The 26,234-nt window shown below is 52.9% G+C and overlaps 1 protein-coding gene across 1 annotated transcript in view; it reads right to left on the bottom strand.

The window, feature by feature from the left end:
- ATRNL1 (attractin like 1) overlaps nucleotides 1–26,234 on the bottom strand; it is a 1,127,078-nt gene that overhangs the window by 545,757 nt on the left and 555,087 nt on the right. The window contains exons 22-23 of the mRNA XM_063963337.1: nucleotides 16,452–16,546; nucleotides 7,971–8,049 (exon numbers count right to left, since the gene is read on the bottom strand). Of these exons, the coding sequence (XP_063819407.1) occupies nucleotides 7,971–8,049; nucleotides 16,452–16,546 (174 nt within the window). The remainder of the gene's footprint in view (nucleotides 1–7,970; nucleotides 8,050–16,451; nucleotides 16,547–26,234) is intronic.

The raw sequence follows: 26,234 nt of genomic DNA, 5'->3' as shown, positions 1-26,234 counted from the left end.
CGTGATTGGCGCCATACGGCACAGAAAGGATTTGCACACATCTGTACACGTTAGGGTTCATTTCTTTATCACAAACCAGTTAAGATGTCATTATGTTTTTGGAGTGTGAGAGGAAACTGGAGCACCCCCAAGCAAGCACAGGAGAACATACAAACTCCACACATATAGTTCTTGGTGAGGAATTGTAACTACTGAACTCTGGGGCATGAGGCAGTAAAGCTAACCACTACACCACCCATGCAATATACACACAATGCATATTGCTTGGCACTGTGGGAGTGAGGGTACATTGCTTGTACGGCACTGTGGGAGTGAGGGTACATTGTATGTACGGCACTGTGGGAGTGAGGGTACACTGTATGTACGGCACTGTGGGAGTACGGCACTGTGGGAGTGAGGGAACATTGTATGTACAGCACTGTGGGAGTGAGGGAACATTGTATGTACAGCACTGTGGGAGTGAGGGTACACTGTATGTACGGCACTGTGGGAGTGAGGGTACACTGTATGTACGGCACGGTGGGAGTGAGGGTACATTGCTTGTACGGCACGGTGGGAGTGAGGGTACATTGCTTGTACGGCACTGTGGGAGTGAGGGTACATTGCTTGTACGGCACTGTGGGAGTGAGGGTACATTGCTTGTACGGCACTGTGGGAGTGAGGGTACACTGTATGTACGGCACTGTGGGAGTGAGGGAACATTGTATGTACGGCACTGTGGGAGTGAGGTTACATTGCTTGTACGGCACTGTGGGAGTGAGGGTACACTGTATGTACAGCACTGTGGGAGTGAGGGTACACTGTATGTACAGCACTGTGGGAGTGAGGGTAGATTGTATGTACGGCACTGTGGGAGTGAGGGTACATTGTATGTACAGCACTGTGGGAGTGAGGGTACATTGTATGTACAGCACTGTGGGAGTGAGGGTACACTGTATGTACGGCACTGTGGGAGTGAGGGTACACTGTATGTACGGCACTGTGGGAGTGAGGGTATATTGTATGTACGGCACTGTGGGAATGAGGGTATATTGTATGTACGGCACTGTGGGAGTGAGGGTAGATTGTATGTACGGCACTGTGGGAGTGAGGGTACATTGTATGTACAGCACTGTGGGAGTGAGGGTACATTGTATGTACAGCACTGTGGGAGTGAGGGTACACTGTATGTACGGCACTGTGGGAGTGAGGGTACACTGTATGTACGGCACTGTGGGAGTACGGCACTGTGGGAGTGAGGGTACATTGTATGTACGGCACTGTGGGAGTGAGGGAACATTGTATGTACAGCACTGTGGGAGTGAGGGTACACTGTATGTACGGCACTGTGGGAGTACGGCACTGTGGGAGTGAGGGTACATTGTATGTACGGCACTGTGGGAGTGAGGGTATATTGTATGTACGGCACTGTGGGAGTGAGGGAACATTGTATGTACGGCACTGTGGGAGTGAGGGTAGATTGCACGTACGGATCTGTGGGACATGGGAGTTAGGGAATATGGTAGCACCGGAGGCTCTCCCAGCAGAACCAGAAGGATTGTAATGCCCCACGGGCGAGCACTGCCCCTGGGTGTCCTAGAAGGGGTAACACCACAGTGCAGCACTATAAGCCCCGGATGTCTGTGATTTAGGATCTGGTCCCATTCCCCTACACACTGCCTGTGACTCAGAAGCCCCCTTACTATGCATCATGGCTGCCGCTCACTACCTATAAAACTTCTCCACAGATGCAGACGTTGTTGGTCCCTGGCTGTAAACGCCATTCTCTCCTCAGCAGATTCCATCTTTACCCATATGGGAGGCTGCCTTATCTTTGGCAATTCTGCTTTAATCCAGCTTCATTAATATATGTAAATATATCTGTCCTGTCACGAGCTGCCTGCTCTCTGCGCAAAGGGAAGATAATGGCGGCACAGCGACGGGCGATTCCGTGCTCTCATTCACCATCTCCCCCTGGCCCCACGTCCTTCTCCGACATCTCTTTCTAAAGTCGCTGGCACCAAATCCAAAATCACAGGGAAAACTTTGCAGACAAAGAAGAGAAAGCGGGAAATGGGGTGTCATCGCCCCACAGGACGCCCTATCTCCTCCAGCAGAACACTCCCATTGTCTAATATCAATGTTAAGGTTAAGAATTAATTGTGAATATGGAATCTTTGTCTCCCTGGGAGTGAGAAGCAATTTATCTTAATTAAAATCATAACATTTCATAGAACCAACATTTCTTTTTGTTGCATTTAAATATGACAAAACCATTTGCTACAAAGTCATTTTAATTGAATAAGGAGAAAACTGAACATGTTAATGAGGCTTTATTCAGAGGGAAGTTATCTGAGGATTAACTAACGACATTAATAAGAGCAGAATGGCAACGACGGGGCGAGAGGAAGAGGCCCAGACACAGGACCGGACAAACGCGGCACCCCCATATAGAGAGACACTAAGTGAGTGTCAGAGAGAGAGAGAGACAGACAGAGAGACAGAGAGAAGGGAGGGAGGAAGAGGCCCAGACACAGAACCGGACAAACGCGGTACCCCCATATAGAGAGAGACTACGTGAGTGTCAGAGAGAGAGAGAGAAGGAGAGAGACAGACAGGGAGAAAGGAAGAGGCCCAGACACAGAACCGGGCAAACGCGGTACCCCCATATACAGAGAGAGAGTACGTGAGCGTCATAGAGAGAGAGACAGACAGAGAGAAGGGAGAGAAGAAGAGGCCCAGACACAGAACCGGACAAACGCGGCACCCCCATATAGAGAGACACTACGTGAGCGTCAGAGAGAGAGAGAGAGAGAGAGAGAGAGAGACAGACAGAGAGACAGAGAGAAGGGAGAGAGGAAGAGGCCCAGACACAGAACCGGACAAACGCTGTACCCCCATATACAGAGAGAGTACGTGAGCGTCAGAGAGAGAGAGAGAGAGAGAGAGAGAAAGAGAGACAGACAGAGAGAAGGGAGAGAGGAAGAGGCCCAGACACAGAACCGGACAAACGCGGTACCCCCATATAGAGAGACACTACGTGAGCGTCAGAGAGAGAGAGAGACAGACAGAGAGAGACAGAGAGAAGGGAGAGAGGAAGAGGCCCAGACACAGAACCGGACAAACACTGTACCCCCACATAGTGAGAGAGTACGTGAGCGTTGGAGAGAGAGAGAGAGAGAGAGAGAGAGAGAGAGAGAGAGAGAGACAGACAGAGAGAAGGGAGAGAGGAAGAGGCCCAGACACAGAACCGGACAAACGCGGCACCCCCATATAGAGAGACACTACGTGAGCGTCAGAGAGAGAGAGAGAGAGACAGAGAGAAGGGAGAGAGGAAGAGGCTCAGACACAGAACCGGACAAACGCGGCACCCCCATATAGAGAGACACTACGTGAGCGTCAGAGAGAGAGACAGACAGAGAGAGACAGAGAGAGAGAGAAGGGAGAGAGGAAGAGGCTCAGACACAGAACCGGACAAACGCGGTACCCCCATATAGAGAGACACTACGTGAGCGTCAGAGAGAGAGAGAGACAGACAGAGAGAAGGGAGAGAGGAAGAGGCCCAGACGCAGAACCGGACAAACGCGGCACCCCCATATACAGAGAGAGTACGTGAGCGTCAGAGAGAGAGAGAGACAGAGAAGGAGAGAGACAGACAGGCAGAGAGGAAGAGGCCCAGACACAGAACCGGACAAACGCGGCACCCCCATATAGAGAGAGAGCACGTGAGTGTCAGAGAGAGAGATGGAGAGAGCAAGAAAGGGAGAGAGGAAGAGGCCCAGACACAGAACCGGACAAACGTGGCACCCCCATATAGAGAGAGAGTACGTGAGTGTCAGAGAAAGAGAGAGAGAAGGAGAGAGACAGACAGGGAGAGAGGAAGAGGCCCAGACACAGAACCGGACAAACGTGGTACCTCCATATAGAGAGAGACTACGTGAGCGCCTGAGAGAGAGAAAGAGAGAGAGAGAGAGAGACAGACATACAGGGAGAGAGGAAGAGGCCCAGATACAGAACCGGACAAACACGGTACCCCCATATAGAGAGAGAGTACGTGAGTGTCAGAGAGAGAGAGAGAAGGAGAGAGACAGACAGGGAGAGAGGAAGAGGCCCAGACACAGAACCGGACAAACGCGGTACCCCCATATAGAGAGAGACTACGTGAGCGCCTGAGAGAGAGAAGGAGAGAGACATACAGACAGAGAGAAGGGAGAGGGGAAGAGGCCCAGACACGGAACCGGACAAACGCGGTACCCCCATATAGAGAGAGACTACGTGAGCGCCTGAGAGAGAGAGAGAGAGAAGAAGAGAGACAGACAGAGAGAAGGGAGGGAGGAAGAGGCCTAGACACAGAACCGGACAAACGCGATACCCCCATATAGAGAGAGACTACGTGAGCGCCTGAGAGAGAGAGAGAGAGAGAAGAAGAGAGACAGACAGAGAGAAGGGAGAGAGGAAGAGGCCTAGACACAGAACCGGACAAACGCGGTACCCCCATATAGAGAGAGACTACGTGAGTGTCAGAGAGAGAGAAGGAGAGAGACAGACAGAGAGAAGGGAGAGGGGGAGAGGCCCAGACACGGAACCGGACAAACGCGGTACCCCCATATAGAGAGAGACTACGTGAGTGTCAGAGAGAGAGAAGGAGAGAGACAGACAGAGAGAAGGGAGAAGGGAGAGGGGAAAAGGCCCAGACACGGAACCGGACAAACGCGGTACCCCCATATAGAGAGAGACTACGTGAGTGTCAGAGAGAGAGAAGGAGAGAGACAGACAGAGAGAAGGGAGAGGGGAAGAGGCCCAGACACGGAACCGGACAAACGCGGTACCCCCATATAGAGAGACACTACGTGAGTGTCAGAGAGAGAGAAGGAGAGAGACAGACAGAGAGAAGGGAGAGGGGAAGAGGCCCAGACACGGAACCGGACAAACGCGGTACCCCCATATAGAGAGAGACTATGTGAGCGCCTGAGAGAGAGAGAGAAGAAGAGAGACAGACAGAGAGAAGGGAGGGAGGAAGAGGCCTAGACACAGAACCGGACAAACGCGATACCCCCATATAGAGAGAGACTACGTGAGCGCCTGAGAGAGAGAGAGAGAGAGAGAGAAGAAGAGAGACAGACAGAGAGAAGGGAGAGGGGAAGAGGCCTAGACACAGAACCGGACAAACGTGGTACCCCCATATAGAGAGGGAGTACGTGAGTGCCTGAATAAGAGAGAGAGAGAAGGAGAGAGACACAAGGAGAAGGGAGAGAGAGAGAGAGAGAGAAGGGAGAGAGGAAGCGGCCCAAACACAGAACCGGACAATACCCATCAAACTGGAGAATGTGGTACCCCCATATAAAGAGAGAGTACGTGAGCGTCAGAGAGAGGGAGAGACAGACAGACAGAGAGAAGGGAGAGAGAAAGAGCACCTGGTGGAGGTACAGAACGAGAGAAAGAGAGAGAGACATAAGGACACAGATGGGAGATAGGGACAGTGAGAGAGAGACTGATGGAGGTATAGAGAGAGAGAGAGAGAGACACACACAAAGAGAGAGACATAAGGAGAGAGAAGGGAGAGAGAGAGTATGTAAGGGACACAAGTAGAGAGACAGAGGGGTAAAATCAATTAGGAGCGATGATCTGGCTCCAGTGAGTAAAGCCCCGTACACATGGGGGGAGATGTGTGCTGAGCGAGGGGGGGACGATCACTTCACCCAGCGATGAAATGAGCGATCTCACTAGATGTGACATGCATGCACGCCAAATCTAGAGCCGGCGATAGCGACGCGTGGGGCCGCACATCGCTGTTGCCGGCACCCTACACATGGAGAGATCCATGATTAATTCCTAAGCAATCTAGTCGGATCTCTCCATGTGTACCCCGTTAAGTGCGGCTACACTGTATACCCATAGGGTATAATTCTGCATGTACCGTAGATGTGTTACAAATGGCACCTCTATGATCCATTACTCTGACACAGGGGAAGTCCGACCTGCATTCTACATTACAGCGCCAGCGGGCGATATCCAGGACAGCACTGTAACGTAGCATTCAGTATTAAGCCGGGTAGACAATTATCTTCACAATGTGGCCGATTCTGCCGGATCGGAATGACACATCGTTAAAATCGTTTAGTGTGTACCTACTAGATTGTAAGCAATGCGCGCTCCCGCAGGTCGCTAGCGACATCCGCCGTCAGCTGTACATGCAGCTATCAATACCATGCTGCCGAACGGGAGGCATTTGATATGTCGGCTGTTGGGATCTCAGCGCTCAGTATACTGGCGCCAGAACCCCGACAGCCGGCATACCGACAACTATTTACCCTCTTGGGGTGTCCACAACACCTCTGGAGGCAGAATAAATAGGGTGGTGTGCGGCGAGCGCTCAAGGGGCTCTTTTGCGCTCACCCTGCTGCCTGCATGCTGGTATGCTGGGCGCTGGGATCCCAAGTGCCGGCATAACGTAGTAGACCCCTGCCGAACACAGCATGGCCCTGCTACCCCCCCCCCCAGGTCCTGTCACTGACAATGTCGCTGGGTACACACATCACCACATGAAGAGACGCCCAGTATCAGTAATCTATGAAATGTGACTGCAGCTGCAGAGTTGGAGGACTTGTGAGTGCAGGAGGATCCGATCACTATCCCATCAACGTACCATCGGTCTCAACATACACGATTCGGGGAGCCGCAGCCTGGTGCACAGTATCCCGTGTAACGTTCTTATGGTGCCACTGTGGCTGCAGTACTGCCAGAGAGATCACAGGCACATGCCGAAACGCCAATCTAAAACACCCATACACTCCTATTACACACCCATTACACACCCATTACACACCCATTACACACCCATTACACACCCATAGCACTCCCGTTACACGCCCATAGCACTCCCGTTACACGCCCATAACACGCCCATAGCACTCCTATTACACACCCATAACACACCCATAACACACCCATAGCACTCCCGTTACACACCCATAACACACCCATAGCACTCCCATTACACGCCCATAGCACTCCCATTACACATCCATAACACACCCATAGCACGCCCATAGCACTCCCATTACACGCCCATAACACGCCCATAGCACTCCCATTACACACCCATTACACACCCATAACACACCCATAACACACCCATAGCACTCCCATAACACGCCCATAACACGCCCATAGCACTCCCATTACACACCCATTACACACCCATAGCACTCCCATAACACGCCCATGGCACTCCCATAACACGCCCATAACAAACCTATGGCACTCCCACAGCACGCCCATAGCACTCCCATTACACACCCTTGGCACTCCCATAACACACCCTTGGCACTCCCATAACACGCCCATAACACGCCCATGGCACTCCCATAACACGCCCATTGCACTCCCATAACACGCCCATAGCACTCCCATAACACGCCCATGGCACTCCCATAACACGCCCATAACACACCTATGGCACTCCCATAACACACCTATGGCACTCCCATAGCACGCCCATAACACGCCCATAGCACTCCCATAACACGCCCATAGTACTCCCATAACACACCTATGGCACTCCCATAACACACCTATGGCACTCCCATAGCACGCCCATAACACGCCCATAGCACTCCCATAACACGCCCATAACACACCTATGGCACTCCCATAACACACCTATGGCACTCCCATAGCACGCCCATAACACGCCCATAGCACTCCCATAACACGCCCATAGTACTCCCATAACACACCTATGGCACTCCCATAACACGCCCATAGCACTCCCTTAACACGCCCATGGCACCTCTCCTATGTGCGATCAGGTCACCGCCCAGTCTCCACCCATGGATCGCAGTCTGAGGTCATAGCGTTGTGGTAAGCTCTGTACGCCATCGCCCACCACGTGCGCAGTAAGGTCTCTTGCGTGTGCTGACATGGGCACAGCACCCACCTCTGTATCAGGCGCCATGTCACAGACATAGAAGAACGTTTCTGGTTATTACCTGTGGATCCGATAGACCAGGTGATGTTGAGGTTAAAGTTGTTGGAGGCATTGATGGAAATGTCCAAATTCTTATTTGACTGAAATAAAAGAAAAGAGAGATACATGAATGGGGCAACGTTACCACCCTGGAGACTTCCACAGAGCAGATACAGAGTATACAGCACACTGATTACACCTCTATAATCCTTTCATGCTTATATCCCAATTCATCCAAAGTTCCAGGTCCGACCCGGCTTCAGACCCCGTTCCCACTGCACATTGACCTGGGATATACCTGGGCTGTCCCCATTTTTACTGAACCCGGGTCAGCAATGCAAAGCCCTATGGATGTCATTGAACATGAACATTTTCAGGCTGACAAAGAGGAGGTCACAAAAGGCAACAAGGGGGGGGCTTGCAGCAACGATGGCTGACGGAGGACCTGTGTGTAGCCTGGACTTCCTGACTTTGTGCAGTTGTCTGCTGGGTTGTGCAGCTACAGAGACCATGATGAAGCTTCTCACCATGTGCTACCTATGAAGAGTTGGAGGAGGAGGGTGCAATTCATGTCCGAGAGGGCTAGATCTCGCCACAAACATTTGCGTAGAAGGAGATCGCTGATTTCATCCCACGTCATATCCATACTGAGATTGAGCACCGTGATAGAACGGAGAATGTGGCTCAGAGACCGCCAACATGGAGATGCTTTCATGCTGACAGGTCAGGCTGAGGACTAGGCTCTGAGCTGCAGGTGGGGCTGTGATTCAGGCACTGGGAATACCCCTTTTTAGGCTATGGATGGGTCAGTCTGTTTGTGCTCTGTCACTGACTAGCGGCTGCTGCAATGCGGCATGTGCTGTCTCTGAGGGCTCTGACAGATGACATCATCAACCAGCGTCCCAGAAGCTCCAATCACGGTCCTTCTCCAAAAAACACAGGTAGTGTCCCTTTCAAGTGCCGTGTTACCTGGATCCTACCCGTGTCCAACCCTACTCGCTTCCCAGGGTGACTATCTGGGTCACTGGACCCGGGAATCTTTTGGGGAGCAGTTTCCACTGAGGCCCGACCGAGGTAGACGTGGCAATAACCCAGGATATTTATGCAGTGGAAATGGGGAATAAGAAATAAAGAAATCTCAGTGATAGGTTCACAGAGCCTTCTGGCCTTAGGGTGTCAAAGGAGACACACAGAGGGTAACTGCACCTAATCCACAGAGCGAGGTCAGAGCAGAGTGAGGACAGAGCAGAGCACGGACAGAGCAGAGTGAGGTCAGAGCAGAGTGAGGTTAGAGTAAGGTCAGAGCAGAGCGAGGTCAGAGCAGAGCGAGGTCAGAGCAGAGCAAGGTCAGAGCAGAGCAAGGTCAGAGCAGAGCAAGGTCACAGCAGAGCGAGGGAAGTGCAGAGTGAGGTCATAGCAGAGCGAGGACAGAGCAGAGCGAGGTCAGAGAAGAGCGAGGACAGAGCAGAGCGAGGTCAGAGCAGAGTGAGGACAGAGCAGAGCGAGGTCAGAGAAGAGCGAGGTCAGAGCAGAGTGAGGACAGAGCAGAGCGAGGTCAGAGAAGAGCGAGGTCAGAGCAGAGCGAGGACAGAGCAGAGCGAGGTCAGAGAAGAGCGAGGTCAGAGCAGAGTGAGGACAGAGCAGAGCACGGACAGAGCAGAGTGAGGTCAGAGCAGAGTGAGGTCAGAGTAAGGTCAGAGCAGAGCGAGGACAGAGCAGAGCGAGGTCAGAGCAGAGCGAGGTCAGAGCAGAGCAAGGTCAGAGCAGAGCAAGGTCACAGCAGAGCGAGGGAAGTGCAGAGTGAGGTCATAGCAGAGCGAGGACAGAGCAGAGCGAGGTCAGAGAAGAGCGAGGACAGAGCAGAGCGAGGACAGAGCAGAGCGAGGACAGAGCAGAGCGAGGTCAGAACAGAGCGAGGACAGAGCAGAGTGAGGTCAGAGCAGAGTGAGGTCAGAGTAAGGTCAGAGCAGAGCGAGGTCAGAGCAGAGGGAGGTCAGAGCAGAGCGAGGACAGAGCAGAGTGAGGTCAGAGCAGAGTGAGGTCAGAGTAAGGTCAGAGCAGAGCGAGGTCAGAGCAGAGGGAGGTCAGAGCAGAGCGAGGACAGAGCAGAGTGAGGTCAGAGCAGAGGGAGGTCAGAGTAAGGTCAGAGCAGAGCGAGTTCAGAGCAGAGCGAAGTCAGAGCAGAGCGAGGACAGAGCAGAGCGAGGACAGAGCAGAGCGAGGACAGAGCAGAGCGAGGTCAGAACAGAGCGAGGACAGAGCAGAGTGAGGTCAGAGCAGAGTGAGGTCAGAGTAAGGTCAGAGCAGAGCGAGGTCAGAGCAGAGGGAGGTCAGAGCAGAGCGAGGACAGAGCAGAGTGAGGTCAGAGCAGAGTGAGGTCAGAGTAAGGTCAGAGCAGAGCGAGGTCAGAGCAGAGGGAGGTCAGAGCAGAGCGAGGACAGAGCAGAGTGAGGTCAGAGCAGAGGGAGGTCAGAGTAAGGTCAGAGCAGAGCGAGTTCAGAGCAGAGCGAGGACAGAGCAGAGCGAGGACAGAGCAGAGCGAGGACAGAGCAGAGCGAGGTCAGAACAGAGCGAGGACAGAGCAGAGTGAGGTCAGAGCAGAGTGAGGTCAGAGTAAGGTCAGAGCAGAGGGAGGTCAGAGCAGAGCGAGGACAGAGCAGAGTGAGGTCAGAGCAGAGTGAGATCAGAGTAAGGTCAGAGCAGAGCGAGGTCAGAGCAGAGCGAGGACAGAGCAGAGCGAGGACAGAGCAGAGCGAGGACAGAGCAGAGCGAGGTCAGAGCAGAGCGAGGTCAGAGCAGAGCGAGGTCAGAGCAGAGCGAGGGAAGTGCAGAGTGAGGTCATAGCAGAGCGAGGACAGAGCAGAGCGAGGTCAGAGAAGAGCGAGGACAGAGCAGAGCGAGGACAGAGCAGAGCGAGGTCAGAGCAGAGCGAGGACAGAGCAGAGTGAGGTCAGAGCAGAGTGAGGTCAGAGTAAGGTCAGAGCAGAGGGAGGACAGAGCAGAGGGAGGTCAGAGCAGAGTGAGGACAGAGCAGAGTGAGGTCAGAGCAGAGTGAGGTCAGAGTAAGGTCAGAGCAGAGCGAGGTCAGAGCAGAGCGAGGGAAGTGCAGAGTGAGGTCAGAGCAGAACGAGGGAAGTGCAGAGTGAGGTCATAGCAGAGCGAGGACAGAGCAGAGCGAGGTCAGAGAAGAGCGAGGACAGAGCAGAGCGAGGACAGAGCAGAGCGAGGTCAGAGCAGAGCGAGGACAGAGCAGAGCGAGGTCAGAGCAGAGCGAGGTCAAAGCAGAGCGAGGACAGAGCAGAGCGGTAGATCAGAGGGAGGTCAGAGTGGAGCATGTCTGAGCACTGCGTGGTAGGAACGTGAGGTCAGAGTGGATCGAGGTCAATCCAGAGCAAGGTCAGAGTTGAACAGCATAGGGTAGAGGAACATCAGAGCGGAGCGAGGGCAAAGCAGAGCCAGCTATTTGTAAAAGTCAGCAGTGCTGTGCATGTTTGGTGCTCTGATAGCATACAGTATAATGGCCGTAGGGAACCCAGCATGAAATCTGCATTATGCAGAAAATCCACATAATACATGATCATAAATGTGGATTAAAAGGCAATTATCAGATACACATCACTGTCAACAAGGAACGTGGGTTTACACAATAACAGCATGTCCTTAAGTACAGTAATACACCGGGATTCTCTAAGGGGTATCGTATTACAGAAACAAATGACATGTGACTGCGCAGGCTCTGCTGTCACCACGTCCCCTGCTCTGTCACATGTGACTGTACTGGTTCTATATGAGCTGACACTGAGCCATTAGTGGAGTGCTGCTGTCCTGCGCAGGCTCTGCTGTCACCACGTCCCCTGCTCTGTCACATGTGACTGTACTGGTTCTGTAGAGCTGACACTGAGCCATTACTGGAGTGCTGCTCTCCTGCGAAGACTCTGCTGTCACCACGTTCCCTGCTCTGTCACATGTGACTGTACTGGTTCTGTAGGGGCTGACATTGAGCCATTAGTGGAGTGCTGCTGTCCTGCGCAGGCTCTGCTGTCACCACGCCCCCTGCACTGACACTGAGCCATTAGTGGAGTGCTGCTGTCCTGCGCAGGCTCTGCTGTCACCACGTCCCCTGCTCTGTCACATGTGACTGTACTGGTTCTGTAGAGCTGACACTGAGCCATTACTGGAGTGCTGCTCTCCTGCGAAGACTCTGCTGTCACCACGCCCCCTGCTCTGTCACACGTGACTGTACTGGTTCTGTAGGGGCTGATACTGAGCCATTACTGGAGTGCTGTTGTCCTGCGCAGGCTGTGCTGTCACCACGTCCCCTGCTCTGTCACATGTGACTGTACTGGTTCTGTAGGGGCTGACACTGAGCCATTAGTGGAGTGCTGCTGTCACATGTGACTGTACTGGTTCTGTAGAGCTGACACTGAGCCATTACTGGAGTGCTGCTCTCCTGCGAAGACTCTGCTGTCACCACGTTCCCTGCTCTGTCACATGTGACTGTACTGGTTCTGTAGGGGCTGACACTGAGCCATTAGTGGAGTGCTGCTGTCCTGCGCAGGCTCTGCTGTCACCACGCCCCCTGCACTGACACTGAGCCATTAGTGGAGTGCTGCTGTCCTGCGCAGGCTCTGCTGTCACCACGTCCCCTGCTCTGTCACATGTGACTGTACTGGTTCTGTAGAGCTGACACTGAGCCATTACTGGAGTGCTGCTCTCCTGCGAAGACTCTGCTGTCACCACGCCCCCTGCTCTGTCACACGTGACTGTACAGGTTCTGTAGGGGCTGATACTGAGCCATTACTGGAGTGCTGTTGTCCTGCGCAGGCTGTGCTGTCACCACGTCCCCTGCTCTGTCACATGTGACTGTACTGGTTCTGTAGGGGCTGACACTGAGCCATTAGTGGAGTGCTGCTGTCCGGTGCAGACTCTGCTGTCACCACGTCCCCTGCTCTGTCACATGTGACTGTACTGGTTCTGTAGGGGCTGACACTGAGCCATTACTGGAGTGCTGTTGTCCTGCGCAGGCTCTGCTGTCACCACGTCCCCTGCTCTGTCACATGTGACTGTACTAGTTCTGTAGGGGCTGACACTGAGCCATTAGTGGAGTGCTGCTGTCCGGTGCAGACTCTGCTGTCACCACGTCCCCTGCTCTGTCACGTGTGACTGTACTGGTTCTGTAGGGGCTGACACTGAGCCATTAGTGGAGTGCTGCTGTCCGGTGCAGACTCTGCTGTCACCACGTCCCCTGCTCTGTCACATGTGACTGTACTGGTTCTGTAGGGGCTGACACTGAGCCATTAGTGGGGTGCTGCTGTCCTGCGCAGGCTCTGCTGTCACCACGTCCCCTGCTCTGTCACATGTGACTGTACTGGTTCTGTAGGGGCTGACACTGAGCCATTAGCGGAGTGCTGCTCTCCTGCGAAGACTCTGCTGTCACCACGCCCCCTGCTCTGTCACACGTGACTGTACTGGTTCTGTAGGGGCTGACACTGAGCCATTACTGGAGTGCTGTTGTCCTGCGCAGGCTGTGCTGTCACCACGTCCCCTGCTCTGTCACATGTGACTGTACTGGTTCTGTAGGGCTGACACTGAGCCATTAGCGGAGTGCTGCTGTCCTGCGCAGGCTCTGCTGTCACCATGTCCCCTGCTCTGTCACATGTGACTGTACTGGTTCTGTAGGGGCTGACACTGAGCCATTAGTGGAGTGCTGCTGTCCGGTGCAGACTCTGCTGTCACCACGTCCCCTGCTCTGTCACGTGTGACTGTACTGGTTCTGTAGGGGCTGACACTGAGCCATTAGTGGGGTGCTGCTGTCCTGTGCAGGCTCTGCTGTCACCACGTCCCCTGCTCTGTCACATGTGACTGTACTGGTTCTGTAGGGGCTGACACTGAGCCATTAGCGGAGTGCTGCTCTCCTGCGAAGACTCTGCTGTCACCACGCCCCCTGCTCTGTCACACGTGACTGTACTGGTTCTGTAGGGGCTGACACTGAGCCATTACTGGAGTGCTGTTGTCCTGCGCAGGCTGTGCTGTCACCACGTCCCCTGCTCTGTCACATGTGACTGTACTGGTTCTGTAGGGCTGACACTGAGCCATTAGTGGAGTGCTGCTGTCCTGCGCAGGCTCTGCTGTCACCATGTCCCCTGCTCTGTCACATGTGACTGTACTGGTTCTGTAGGGGCTGACACTGAGCCATTAGTGGAGTGCTGCTGTCCGGTGCAGACTCTGCTGTCACCACGTCCCCTGCTCTGTCACGTGTGACTGTACTGGTTCTGTAGGGGCTGACACTGAGCCATTAGTGGGGTGCTGCTGTCCTGTGCAGGCTCTGCTGTCACCACGTCCCCTGCTCTGTCACGTGTGACTGTACTGGTACTGTAGGGGCTGACACTGAGCCATTACTGGAGTGCTGCTGTCCTGCGCAGGCTCTGCTGTCACCATGTCCCCTGCTCTGTCACATGTGACTGTACTGGTTCTGTAGGGGCTGACACTGAGCCATTACTGGAGTGCTGCTGTCCTGCGCAGGCTCTGCTGTCACCATGTCCCCTGCTCTGTCACATGTGACTGTACTGGTTCTGTAGGGGCTGACACTGAGCCATTACTGGAGTGCTGCTGTCCTGCGCAGGCTCTGCTGTCACCATGTCCCCTGCTCTGTCACATGTGACTGTACTGGTTCTGTAGGGGCTGACACTGAGTCATTAGTGGAGTGCTGCTGTCCTGCGCAGGCTCTGCTGTCACCATGTCCCCTGCTCTGTCACATGTGACTGTACTGGTTCTGTAGGGGCTGACACTGAGCCATTAGTGGAGTGCTGCTGTCCTGCGCAGGCTCTGCTGTCACCACGTCCCCTGCTCTGTCACATGTGACTGTACTGGTTCTGTAGAGCTGACACTGAGCCATTACTGGAGTGCTGCTGTCCTGCGCAGGCTCTGCTGTCACCATGTCCCCTGCTCTGTCACATGTGACTGTACTGGTTCTGTAGGGGCTGACACTGAGCCATTACTGGAGTGCTGCTCTCCTGCGCAGGCTCTGCTGTCACCATGTCCCCTGCTCTGTCACATGTGACTGTACTGGTTCTGTAGGGGCTGACACTGAGTCATTAGTGGAGTGCTGCTGTCCTGCGCAGGCTCTGCTGTCACCATGTCCCCTGCTCTGTCACATGTGACTGTACTGGTTCTGTAGGGCTGACACTGAGCCATTACTGGAGTGCTGCTGTCCTGCGCAGGCTCTGCTGTCACCATGTCCCCTGCTCTGTCACATGTGACTGTACTGGTTCTGTAGGGGCTGACACTGAGCCATTAGTGGAGTGCTGCTGTCCGGTGCAGACTCTGCTGTCACCACGTCCCCTGCTCTGTCACGTGTGACTGTACTGGTTCTGTAGGGGCTGACACTGAGCCATTAGTGGGGTGCTGCTGTCCTGTGCAGGCTCTGCTGTCACCACGTCCCCTGCTCTGTCACATGTGACTGTACTGGTTCTGTAGGGGCTGACACTGAGCCATTAGCGGAGTGCTGCTCTCCTGCGAAGACTCTGCTGTCACCACGCCCCCTGCTCTGTCACATGTGACTGTACTGGTTCTGTAGGGGCTGACACTGAGCCATTACTGGAGTGCTGCTGTCCTGCGCAGGCTCTGCTGTCACCATGTCCCCTGCTCTGTCACATGTGACTGTACTGGTTCTGTAGGGGCTGACACTGAGTCATTAGTGGAGTGCTGCTGTCCTGCGCAGGCTCTGCTGTCACCATGTCCCCTGCTCTGTCACATGTGACTGTACTGGTTCTGTAGGGGCTGACACTGAGCCATTAGTGGAGTGCTGCTGTCCTGCGCAGGCTCTGCTGTCACCACGTCCCCTGCTCTGTCACATGTGACTGTACTGGTTCTGTAGAGCTGACACTGAGCCATTACTGGAGTGCTGCTGTCCTGCGCAGGCTCTGCTGTCACCATGTCCCCTGCTCTGTCACATGTGACTGTACTGGTTCTGTAGGGGCTGACACTGAGTCATTAGTGGAGTGCTGCTGTCCTGCGCAGGCTCTGCTGTCACCATGTCCCCTGCTCTGTCACATGTGACTGTACTGGTTCTGTAGGGCTGACACTGAGCCATTACTGGAGTGCTGCTGTCCTGCGCAGGCTCTGCTGTCACCATGTCCCCTGCTCTGTCACATGTGACTGTACTGGTTCTGTAGGGGCTGACACTGAGTCATTAGTGGAGTGCTGCTGTCCTGCGCAGGCTCTGCTGTCACCATGTCCCCTGCTCTGTCACATGTGACTGTACTGGTTCTGTAGAGCTGACACTGAGCCATTACTGGAGTGCTGCTGTCCTGCGCAGGCTCTGCTGTCACCACGACCCCTGCTCTGTCACGTGTGACACTGGCTGAGATCTGGAATATGACTCAGGGACTGGAACCCAAATGGAATGTGTGAAACATCTGTACGGTGTACAGAATTAGGAAATGAAAGCTGTGCAGAGGACGGAGCTGTACAAGTGTTGGAGGCTGATGTGTAGTGACCTCACCTGCTCGGGGTTGGCGATGAAGTTGATGGCTGTGTGGTGACGATCATCTTCCTGAATGAGGCTGAATGTGAACTGATAGTCAATCAGAAGACTGTCTGCGGAGAAACAGAAGACACCGATCATTAGTGTATCACACCGACCGCGTACCGGCTGCACAAGGGATGTCTCACATACTGACTGCGCTACAGACCACACAGAGTGCGCAAGGGATGTCTCGCACATACTGACTGCGCTACAGACCACACAGAGTGCGCAAGGGATGTCTCGCACATACTGACTGCGCTACAGACCATTATACAGACCACACAGGGGATGGGCAGGGGATGGGTCGGAGTTATGATCTGTGTCCCAGCACACTTGCAAAAAAATAATAAAAAAGAAATACATTTTTCATTAAAGCTGTGCCATCGATGGAGGGAAACCATCTGGTTCTCTACCATTGATGGCAAAAGCATTGAACATCGGCCATAAACCATCAATGATTAGGAATCATCAATGGTCGACGGCACTACCTAGAACAATGCTTTGGTTCTCAGTCCTTTAGTATACGATGTAACTCTTAGTCTGTGGCTTACTGCTGCCTCCATTCCCCTCCTCACACCAATAGAGGGAGAATATAACCTGCGGCGAGTGCAAGTCACCGTGACCTCAGCGTGGCGAGCGCAGTGAGACTTTAAGCGCTCGCCCCACTGCCGCATACTGGTGGCCGGGATTCTGCTGTCGTGAACAGGACAGCCGGGATCTCGGGCGCTGGTAAAACATATGTATTCCGGATAGCAATGCTTCCTTGCACACAGAGTAATAGGAATATAGGTTCTCCTTGTTTATGACTCTACAGCAGGTGATGCAGAACTGTCCCAGGGAATGTTATGGATCCCAACCACTCTGCAGGCCTCCATCTGCGCCCTACCTTCCCCTGCGGACTTCCTTCCTCTGCCTTCCCCTATGTCCTGCCTTCCCCTGTGCCCTGCTTCCTCTGCCTTCCCCTATGCCCTGCCTTCCTCTGAGCCCTGCCTTCCTCTGTTCCCTGCCTTCCCCTGAGCCCTGCCTTCCTCTGTGCCCTGACTTCCCCTGAGCCCTGCCTTCCTCTGTGCCCTGCCTTCCCCCATACCCTGCCTTCCTCTGTGCCCTGCCTTCCTCTGAGCCCTGCCTTCCTCTGAGCCCTGCCTTCCTCTGTGCCCTGCCTTCCCCTGAGCCCTGCCTTCCTCTGTGCCCTGCCTTCCCCCATACCCTGCCTTCCTCTGAGCCCTGACTTCCCCTGCGCCCTGACTTCCCCTGCGCCCTGATTTCCCCTGCGCCCTAACTTCCCCTGCGCCCTGACTTTCCCTGAGCCCTGATTTCCCCTGCGCCCTGACTTCCCCATTGCGCCCTGACTTCCCCTGCGCCCTGACTTCCCCCCTGCGCCCTGACTTCCCCTGCGCCCTGACTTCCCCTGCGCCCTGACTTCCCCTGCGCCCTGACTTCCCCTGAGCACTGATTTCCCCTGCGCCCCGACTTCCCCCCTGCGCCCTGACTTCCCCTGCGCCCTGACTTCCCCTGCGCCCTGACTTCCCCTGCGCCCTGACTTTCCCTGAGCCCTGATTTCCCCTGCGCCCTGACTTCCCCTGAGCCCTGCCCTGCGCCCTGACTTAACCTGAGCCCTGATTTCCCCTGCGCCCTGACTTCCCCTGAGCCATGCCTTCCCCTGTGCCCTGACTTCCCCTGAGCCATTCCTTCCCCTGAGCCATGCCTTTCCCTGAGCCATGCCTTCCCCTGTGCCCTGACTTCCCCTGTGCCATGCCTTCCCCTGAGCCATGCCTTCCCCTGTGCCCTGACTTCCCCTGAGCCATGCCTTCCCCTGAGCCATGCCTTTCCCTGAGCCATGCCTTCCCGTGTCCTGCCTTCCCCTGAGCCATGCCTTCCCCTGTGCCCTGACTTCCCCTGAGCCCTGACTTCCCCTGAGCCATGCCTTTCCCTGAGCCATGCCTTCCCCTGTGCCCCGACTTCCCCTGAGCCATGCCTTCCCCTGTGTCCTGCCTTTCCCTGTGTCCTGCCTTCCCCTGAGCCATGCCTTCCCCTGTGCCCTGACTTCCCCTGAGCCATGCCTTCCCCTGTGTCCTGCCTTCCCCTGAGCCATGCCTTCCCCTGTGCCGACTTCCCCTGAGCCATGCCTTCCCCTGTGTCCTGCCTTCCCCTGAGCCATGCCTTCCCCTGTGTCCTGCCTTCCCCTGAGCCATGCATTTCCCTGTGTCCTGCCTTCCCCTGAGCCATGCATTTCCCTGCACATGGTGATGGGAAGATACAGTGTTATGGGGAGCTGCAGGTGATGAGAGGTAGTCACTGAGCAGGATGACTCAAGACACAACCCGCTGTCAGGTATCGCTGCAGAGCTTTGGGGAGTTGAGTTTCTGCAGTAGCGTATTACATACTCCAGCATTCAGTATCAGTTTTAGAATAGCAATTTCTGGAGGGTTGTGGGAGTAAAGGAATTCTACATAGAGAACAGGAGAGAGAGAGAGAGAGAGAGAGAGGGGGGGGGGGGGGGGGGGAGAGAAAAAGAGGATATAGGAGAGGAAAAGAGAGGCATACAGGGGAAGTTGGAGAGGGAGGAAGTGAGTGGAGAGGAGAAGCAGCAGAGACAGGTGAGAATAAGCTAGATAGAGAAAAGACAGTGTTATCCATGCTTCATATGGCAACGTGCGGTGACATGTCTCCCTCTGTAATGCCTGACACCAGATAGGTAATAGTACTGTAGTATAATGTCCCAGTCTCACGATATAATGCCTTACCTAACGTTCTTCTGTAATTCTCATCTACTCACCATCATTTATTGTAGCCCCCTCTCCCTAGTCTTCTCCACTTCATCATCATTACCCAACTTATTCCCTTTATGACGCCCCCATCTCCTTCCCCCACATATATACTATTCCTACTTACCTGCACCCCATCCCTGGCCTGTTCTCACCTACCCTCACTTCTCCTCCGCTCTCATCCCCATCTCCTTCCCCCACATATATACTATTCCTACTGACCTGCACCCCATCCCTGGCCTCTTCTCACCTACCCTCACTTCTCCTCCGCTCTCATCCCCATCTCCTTCCCCCACATATATACTATTCCTACTGACCTGCACCCCATCCCTGGCCTCTTCTCACCTACCCTCACTTCTCCTCCGCTCTCATCCCCATCTCCTAACCCCACATAAATCCTATTCCTACTTACCTGCACCCCATCCCTGGCCTGTTCTCACCTACCCTCACTTCTCCTCCGGTCTCATCCCCATCTCATTCCCCACATATATTCTATTCCTACTTACCTGCACCCCATCCCTGGCATGTTCTCACCTACCCTCACTTCTCCTCCGCTCTCATCCCTCTCTCTTTCCCCCACATATATCCTATTCCTACTTACCTGCACCCCATCCCTGGCATGTTCTCACCTACCCTCACTTCTCCTCCGCTTTCATCCCTCTCTCTTTCCCCCACATATATCTTATTCCTACTTACCTGCAGTCAATCCCTGCACTGTTCTCACCTACCCTCACTTCTCTGCTCCCATCTCGTTCCCCCACATATATACTATTCCTACTTACCTGCACCCCATCCCTGGCCTGTTCTCACCTACCCTCAATTCTCCTCCGCTCTCATCCCCATCTCCTTCCCCCACATATAATATATTCCTACTTACCTGCACCCCATCCCTGGCCTGTTCTCACCTACCCTCACTCTCCTCCGCTCCTAATCCCCATCTCCTTCCCCCACATATATTCTATTCCTACTTACCTGCACCCCATCCCTGGCCTGTTCTCACCTACCCTCACTCTCCTCCGCTCTCATCCCATCTCCTTCCCCCACATAAATCCTATTCCTACTTACCTGCACCCCATCCCTGGCCTGTTCTCACTTACCCTAACTCTCCTCCGCTCCTAATCCCCATCTCCTTCCCCCACATATATTCTATTCCTACCTACCTGCACCCCATCCCTGGCCTGTCTTCACCTACCCTCACTCTCCTCCGCTCTCATCCCCATCTCATTCCCCCACATATATTTTATTCCTACTTACCTGCACCCCATCCCTGGCCTGTTCTCACCTACCCTCACTTCTCCTCCGCTCTCATCCCCATCTCCTTCCCCCACATATATCCTATTCCTACTTACCTGCACCCCATCCCTGGCCTGTTCTCACCTACCCATACTTCTCCTCTGCTCTCATCCCCATCACTTTACCCCACATATATCCTATTCCTACTTACCTGCAGCCAATCCCTGCACTGTTCTCACCTACCCTCACTTCTCTGCTCCAATCTCAATCCCCCACATATATACTATTCCTACTTACCTGCACCCCATCCCTCACCTGTTCTCACCTGCCCTCACTTCTCTTCCGCACTCATCCCCATCTCCTTCCCCCACATTTATTCTATTCCTACTTACCTGCACCACACCCCTGGCCTGTTCTCACCTACCCTCACTCTCCTCCGCTCTCATCCCCATCTCCTTCCCCCACATATATTCTATTCCTACTTACCTGCAGCCCATCCCTGGCCTGTTCTCACCTACCCTCACTCTCCTCCGCTCTCATCCCCATCTCCTTACCCCACATATATTCTATTCCTACTTACCTGCACCCCATCCCTGGCCTGTTCTCACCTACCCTCAATCCTCCGCTCTCATCCCCATCTCCTTCACCCACATATCTTCTCTTCCTATTTACCTGCACCCCATCCCTGGCCTGTTCTCACCTACCCTCACTCCTCTGCTCTCATCCCCATCTCCTTCCTCCACATATATTCTATTCCTACTTACCTGCACCCCATCCCTGGCCTGTTCTCACCTACCCTCACTCTACTCCACTCTCATCCCCATCTCCTTCCCCAACATATATCCTATTCCTACTTACCTGCACCCCATCCCTGGCCTGTTCTCACCTACCCTCACTTCTCCTCCGCTCTCATCCCCATCTCTTTCCCCCACATATATCCTATTCTTACTTACCTGCACCCCATCCCTGGCCTTTTCTCACCTACCATCACTCTCCTCTGCTCTCATCCCCATCTCCTTCCCTCACATATATTCTATTCCTACTTACCTGCACCCCATCCCTGGCCTGGTCTCACCTACCCCCATTTCTCCTCTGCCATCATCCCCATCTCCTTCCTCCATATATATTCTATTCCTACTTACCTGCACCCAATCCCTGGCCTGTTCTCACCTACCCTCACATCCCCATCTTCTTCCCAAACATATATCCGATTCCTACTTACCTGCACCCCATCCCTGGCCTCACCTACCCTCACTGCTCCTCCGCTCTCATCCCTATCTCTTTCCCCCACATATAGCCTATTCCTACTTACCTGCAGCCCATCCCTGGCCTGTTCTCACCTACCCTCACTCTCTTCCCCATCTCTTTCCCTCACATATATTCTATTCCTACTTACCTGCACCCCATCCCTGGCCTGTTCTCACCTACCCTTACTCCTCCTCCACTCTCATCCCCATCTCCTTCCCCCACATATATCCTATTCCTACTTACCTGCACCCCATCCCTGGCCTGTTCTCACCTACCCTCACTCTCCTCTGCTCTCATCCCCATCTGCTTCCCCCACATATATTCTATTCCTACTTACCTGCACCCCATCCCTGGCCTGTTCTCACCTACCCTCACTCCTCCTCCACTCTCATCCCCATCTCCTTCTGCCACATATATTATATTCCTACTTACCTGTACCCCATCCCTGGCCTGTTCTCACCTACCCTCACTCTCTTCCCCATCTCTTCCCTCACATATATTCTATTCCTACTTACCTGCACCCCAACACTGGCCTGTTCTCACCTACCCTTACTCCTCCTCCACTCTCATCCTCATCTCCTTCCTCCACATATATCCTATTCCTACTTACCTGCACCCCGTCCCTGGCCTGTTCTCACCTACCCTCACTTCTCCTCCGCTCTCATCCCCATCTCCTTCCCCCACATATATTCTATTCCTACTTACCTGCACCCCATCCCTGGCCTGTTCTCACCTACCCTCACTCTCCTCTGCTCTCATCCCCATCTCCTTCCCCCACATATATTCTATTCCTACTTACCTGCACCCCGTCCCTGGCCTGTTCTCACCTACCCTCACTCTCCTCTGCTCTCATCCCCATCTCCTTCCCCCACATATATTCTATTCCTACTTACCTGCACCCCATCCCTGGCCTGTTCTCACCTACCCTCACTCCTCCTCCACTCTCATCCCCATCTCCTTCTGCCACATATATTATATTCCTACTTACCTGTACCCCATCCCTGGCCTGTTCTCACCTACCCTCACTCTCTTCCCCATCTCTTCCCTCACATATATTCTATTCCTACTTACCTGCACCCCATCCCTGGCCTGTTCTCACCTACCCTTACTCCTCCACTCTCATCCTCATCTCCTTCCTCCACATATATCCTATTCCTACTTACCTGCACCCCGTCCCTGGCCTGTTCTCACCTACCCTCACTCTTCTCTGCTCTCATCCCCATCTCCTTCCCCCACATATATTCTATTCCTACTTAACTGCACCCCATCCCTGGTCTGGTCTCACCTACCCTCACTTCTCCTCCGCTCTCATCCCCATCTCCTTCCCCAACATATATTATAGTCCTACTTACCTGCACCCCATCCCTGGCCTGTTCTCATCTACCCTCACTCTCCTCCGCTCTCAACCCCATCTCCTTCCCCAACATATAATATATTCCTACTTACCTGCACCCCATCCCTGGCCTGTTCTCACCTACCCTCACTCTCCTCTGCTCTCATCCCCATCTCCTTCCCCCACATATAACTATTCTTACTTATAGAAAGTGAATCACAAAAAATTCTTTAAATACATTAATAGCAAGAGATTAAAGAAGGAGAGTATAGGCCCTTTAAAAGACAAGTTGGGAGTCTTAAGCAAAAATGATAATGACATAGCGGACACACTAAATGAGTTTTTTTCAACAGTATTTACTAGAGAGGACCCAATCCAGGGACTAACACATAATCCCAATAATGAGAATATCCCACTGATAGGTACTTATTTAAGCGAGGAAGTAGTCTGTGACCGATTAAAACATTTAAAGATTAATAAGTCACCACGTCCCGATGGTATTCACCCAAGGGTTCTAATGGAGGTTCACTCTGAACTTGCAAAACCGCTATTTTTGATCTTTAAGGATTCAGTAATATCAGGTATGGTTCCCAAAGACTGGCGTATAGCGGAAGTAGTGCCTATATTCAAAAAGGGAAGTAAAGCTGAACCAGGTAATTATAGACCAGTTAGTCTTACATCTATAGTGGGGAAAGTATTGGAAGGTATTCTAAGAGATAGTATTCAGAAGTTCCTTGAAGTCAATAAGGTAATTATAAGGAATCAACATGGGTTTATGAAGGACAGATCCTGTCAAACCAACTTACTTGGCTTTTATGAAACAGTAAGCGCAAACCTAGATCAGGGTAAAGAGGTGGATGTAATCTTTTTAGATTTTGCCAAAGCATTCGACACTGTACCACACATGAGACTTATCTACAAGCTACAAGAATCAGGGCTAGGAAGCACAATATGCACTTGGGTCAAAAACTGGTTAGATAATAGGGAGCAGCGCGTTGTGGTTAATGGATCTTTTTCAACTTGGACTGAAGTGCTAAGTGGTGTGCCGCAAGGCTCAGTATTAGGACTGCTATTGTTCAATATTTTCATTAATGACCTAACAGAAGGTCTAGAGAGCATGGTGTCAATTTTTGCAGATGATACCAAATTGTGTAAAGTTATAAATGCCGAGGGGGATACGGAGTCGCTTCAGAACGACTTAGTTAAACTAGAAGCTTGGGCAGCGAAATGGAGATTGCGCTTCAATACAGACAAGTGTAAGGTAATGCACTGTGGTAACAAAAACAAAAATAACACCTACCTACTAAATGGGGTAAAATTAGGGGATTCTGTACTGGAAAAGGACTTAGGTGTCCTCATAGATAGCAAACTAAGCAGTAGTACCCAAAGTAGGACTGCAGCAAAGAAGGCTAATAAGATATTAGCATGCATAAAATGGGGAATTGATGCTAGGGACGAGAGTATTATACTCCCATTATATAAATCACTTGTGAGGCCACACCTTGAATACTGCGTACAATTCTGGGCACCTTACTACAAAAAGGATATCCTGGAGCTAGAAAAGGTTCAAAGGCGGGCGACCAAACTAATTAAGGGTATGGAGACGCTGGAATACGAGGAAAGGCTTGCAAGACAAGGCATGTTTACACTGGAAAAGAGGAGATTAAGAGGGGACATGATCAACATTTACAAATATATAAGGGGACAATATACAGATCTTGCGCAGGACCTGTTTTTGGTTAGATCAACACAGAGAACTCGTGGACACTCGCTCAGGTTAGAGGAGAGGAGATTCCGCACAATACGGCGTAAAGGCTTTTTTACGTTAAGAACGATACATGTTTGGAATTCCCTGCCTGAGGGAGTTGTAATGGCCGACTCAGTCAACACCTTTAAGAGTGGGTTAGATAAATTCCTAATGGATAAGGATATCCAGGTTTACGGAGCATAGTCACGCACTATGGTTATTATAAAAAAGAGGGGTAAAACGTAACGGCAGTCATCAACATCAGTCAAAATTTTATACAAAATAATCGTGCATAGGAGACCACAAATAAGTTGAACTCGATGGACAATTGTCTTTTTCAACCTTAGATACTATGTTACCTGCACCCCATCCCTGGCCTGGTCTCACCTACCCTCACTTCTCCTCCGCTCTCATCCCCATCTCCTTCCCCCACATATATCCTATTCCTATTTACCTGCACCCCATCCCTGGCCTGTTCTCACCTACCCTCACTCCTCCTCCGCTCTCATCCCCATCTCCTTCCCCCACAAATAATATATTCCTACTTACATGCACCCCATCCCTGGCCTGTTCTCACCTACCCTCACTTCTCCTCCGCTCTCATCCCCATCTCCTTCCCCCACATATATCCTATTCCTACTTACCTGCACCCCATCCCTGGCCTGTTCTCACCTACCCTCACATCTCCACCGCTCTCATCCCTCTCTCTTTCCCCACATATATTATATTCCTACTTACCTGCACCCCATCCCCGGCCTGTTCTCACCTACCCTCACTTCTCCTCCGCTCTCATCCCCATCTCCTTCCCCCACATATATCCTATTCCAACTTACCTGCACCCCATCCCTGGCCTGTTCTCACCTACCCTCACTTCTCCTCTGCTCTCATCCCCATCTCCTTCCTCCACATATATTCTATTCCTACTTACCTGCACCCCATCCCTGGCCTGTTCTCACCTACCCTCACTTCTCCTCCGCTCTCATCTCCATCTCCTTCCCTCACATATAATATATTCCTACTTACCTGCATCCCATCCCTGGCCTGTTCTCACCTACCCTCACTCTCCTCCGCTCTCATCCCCATCTCCTTCCCCCACATATATTCTATTCCTACTTACCTGCATCCCATCCCTCGCCTGTTCTCACCTACACTCACTCTCCTCCGCTCTCATCCCCATCTCCTTCCCCAACATATATTATATTCCTACTTACCTGCACCCCATCCCTGGCCTGTTCTCACCTACCCTCACTTCTCCTCCGCTCTCATCCCCATCTCCTTCCCCAACATAAATTATATTCCTACTTACCTGCACCCCATCCCTGGCCTGTTCTCACCTATCCTCACTTCTCCTCCGCTCTCATCCCCATCTCCTTCCCCCACATATATCCTATTCCTACTTACCTGCACCCCATCCCTGGCCTGTTCTCACCTAC

This window comes from Pseudophryne corroboree, chromosome 3 (assembly GCF_028390025.1).
Source record: "Pseudophryne corroboree isolate aPseCor3 chromosome 3, aPseCor3.hap2, whole genome shotgun sequence".
In the NCBI taxonomy this organism is placed as follows: Eukaryota; Metazoa; Chordata; class Amphibia; order Anura; family Myobatrachidae; genus Pseudophryne; species Pseudophryne corroboree.
This window is presented reverse-complemented; position numbering and strand designations above follow the sequence as displayed.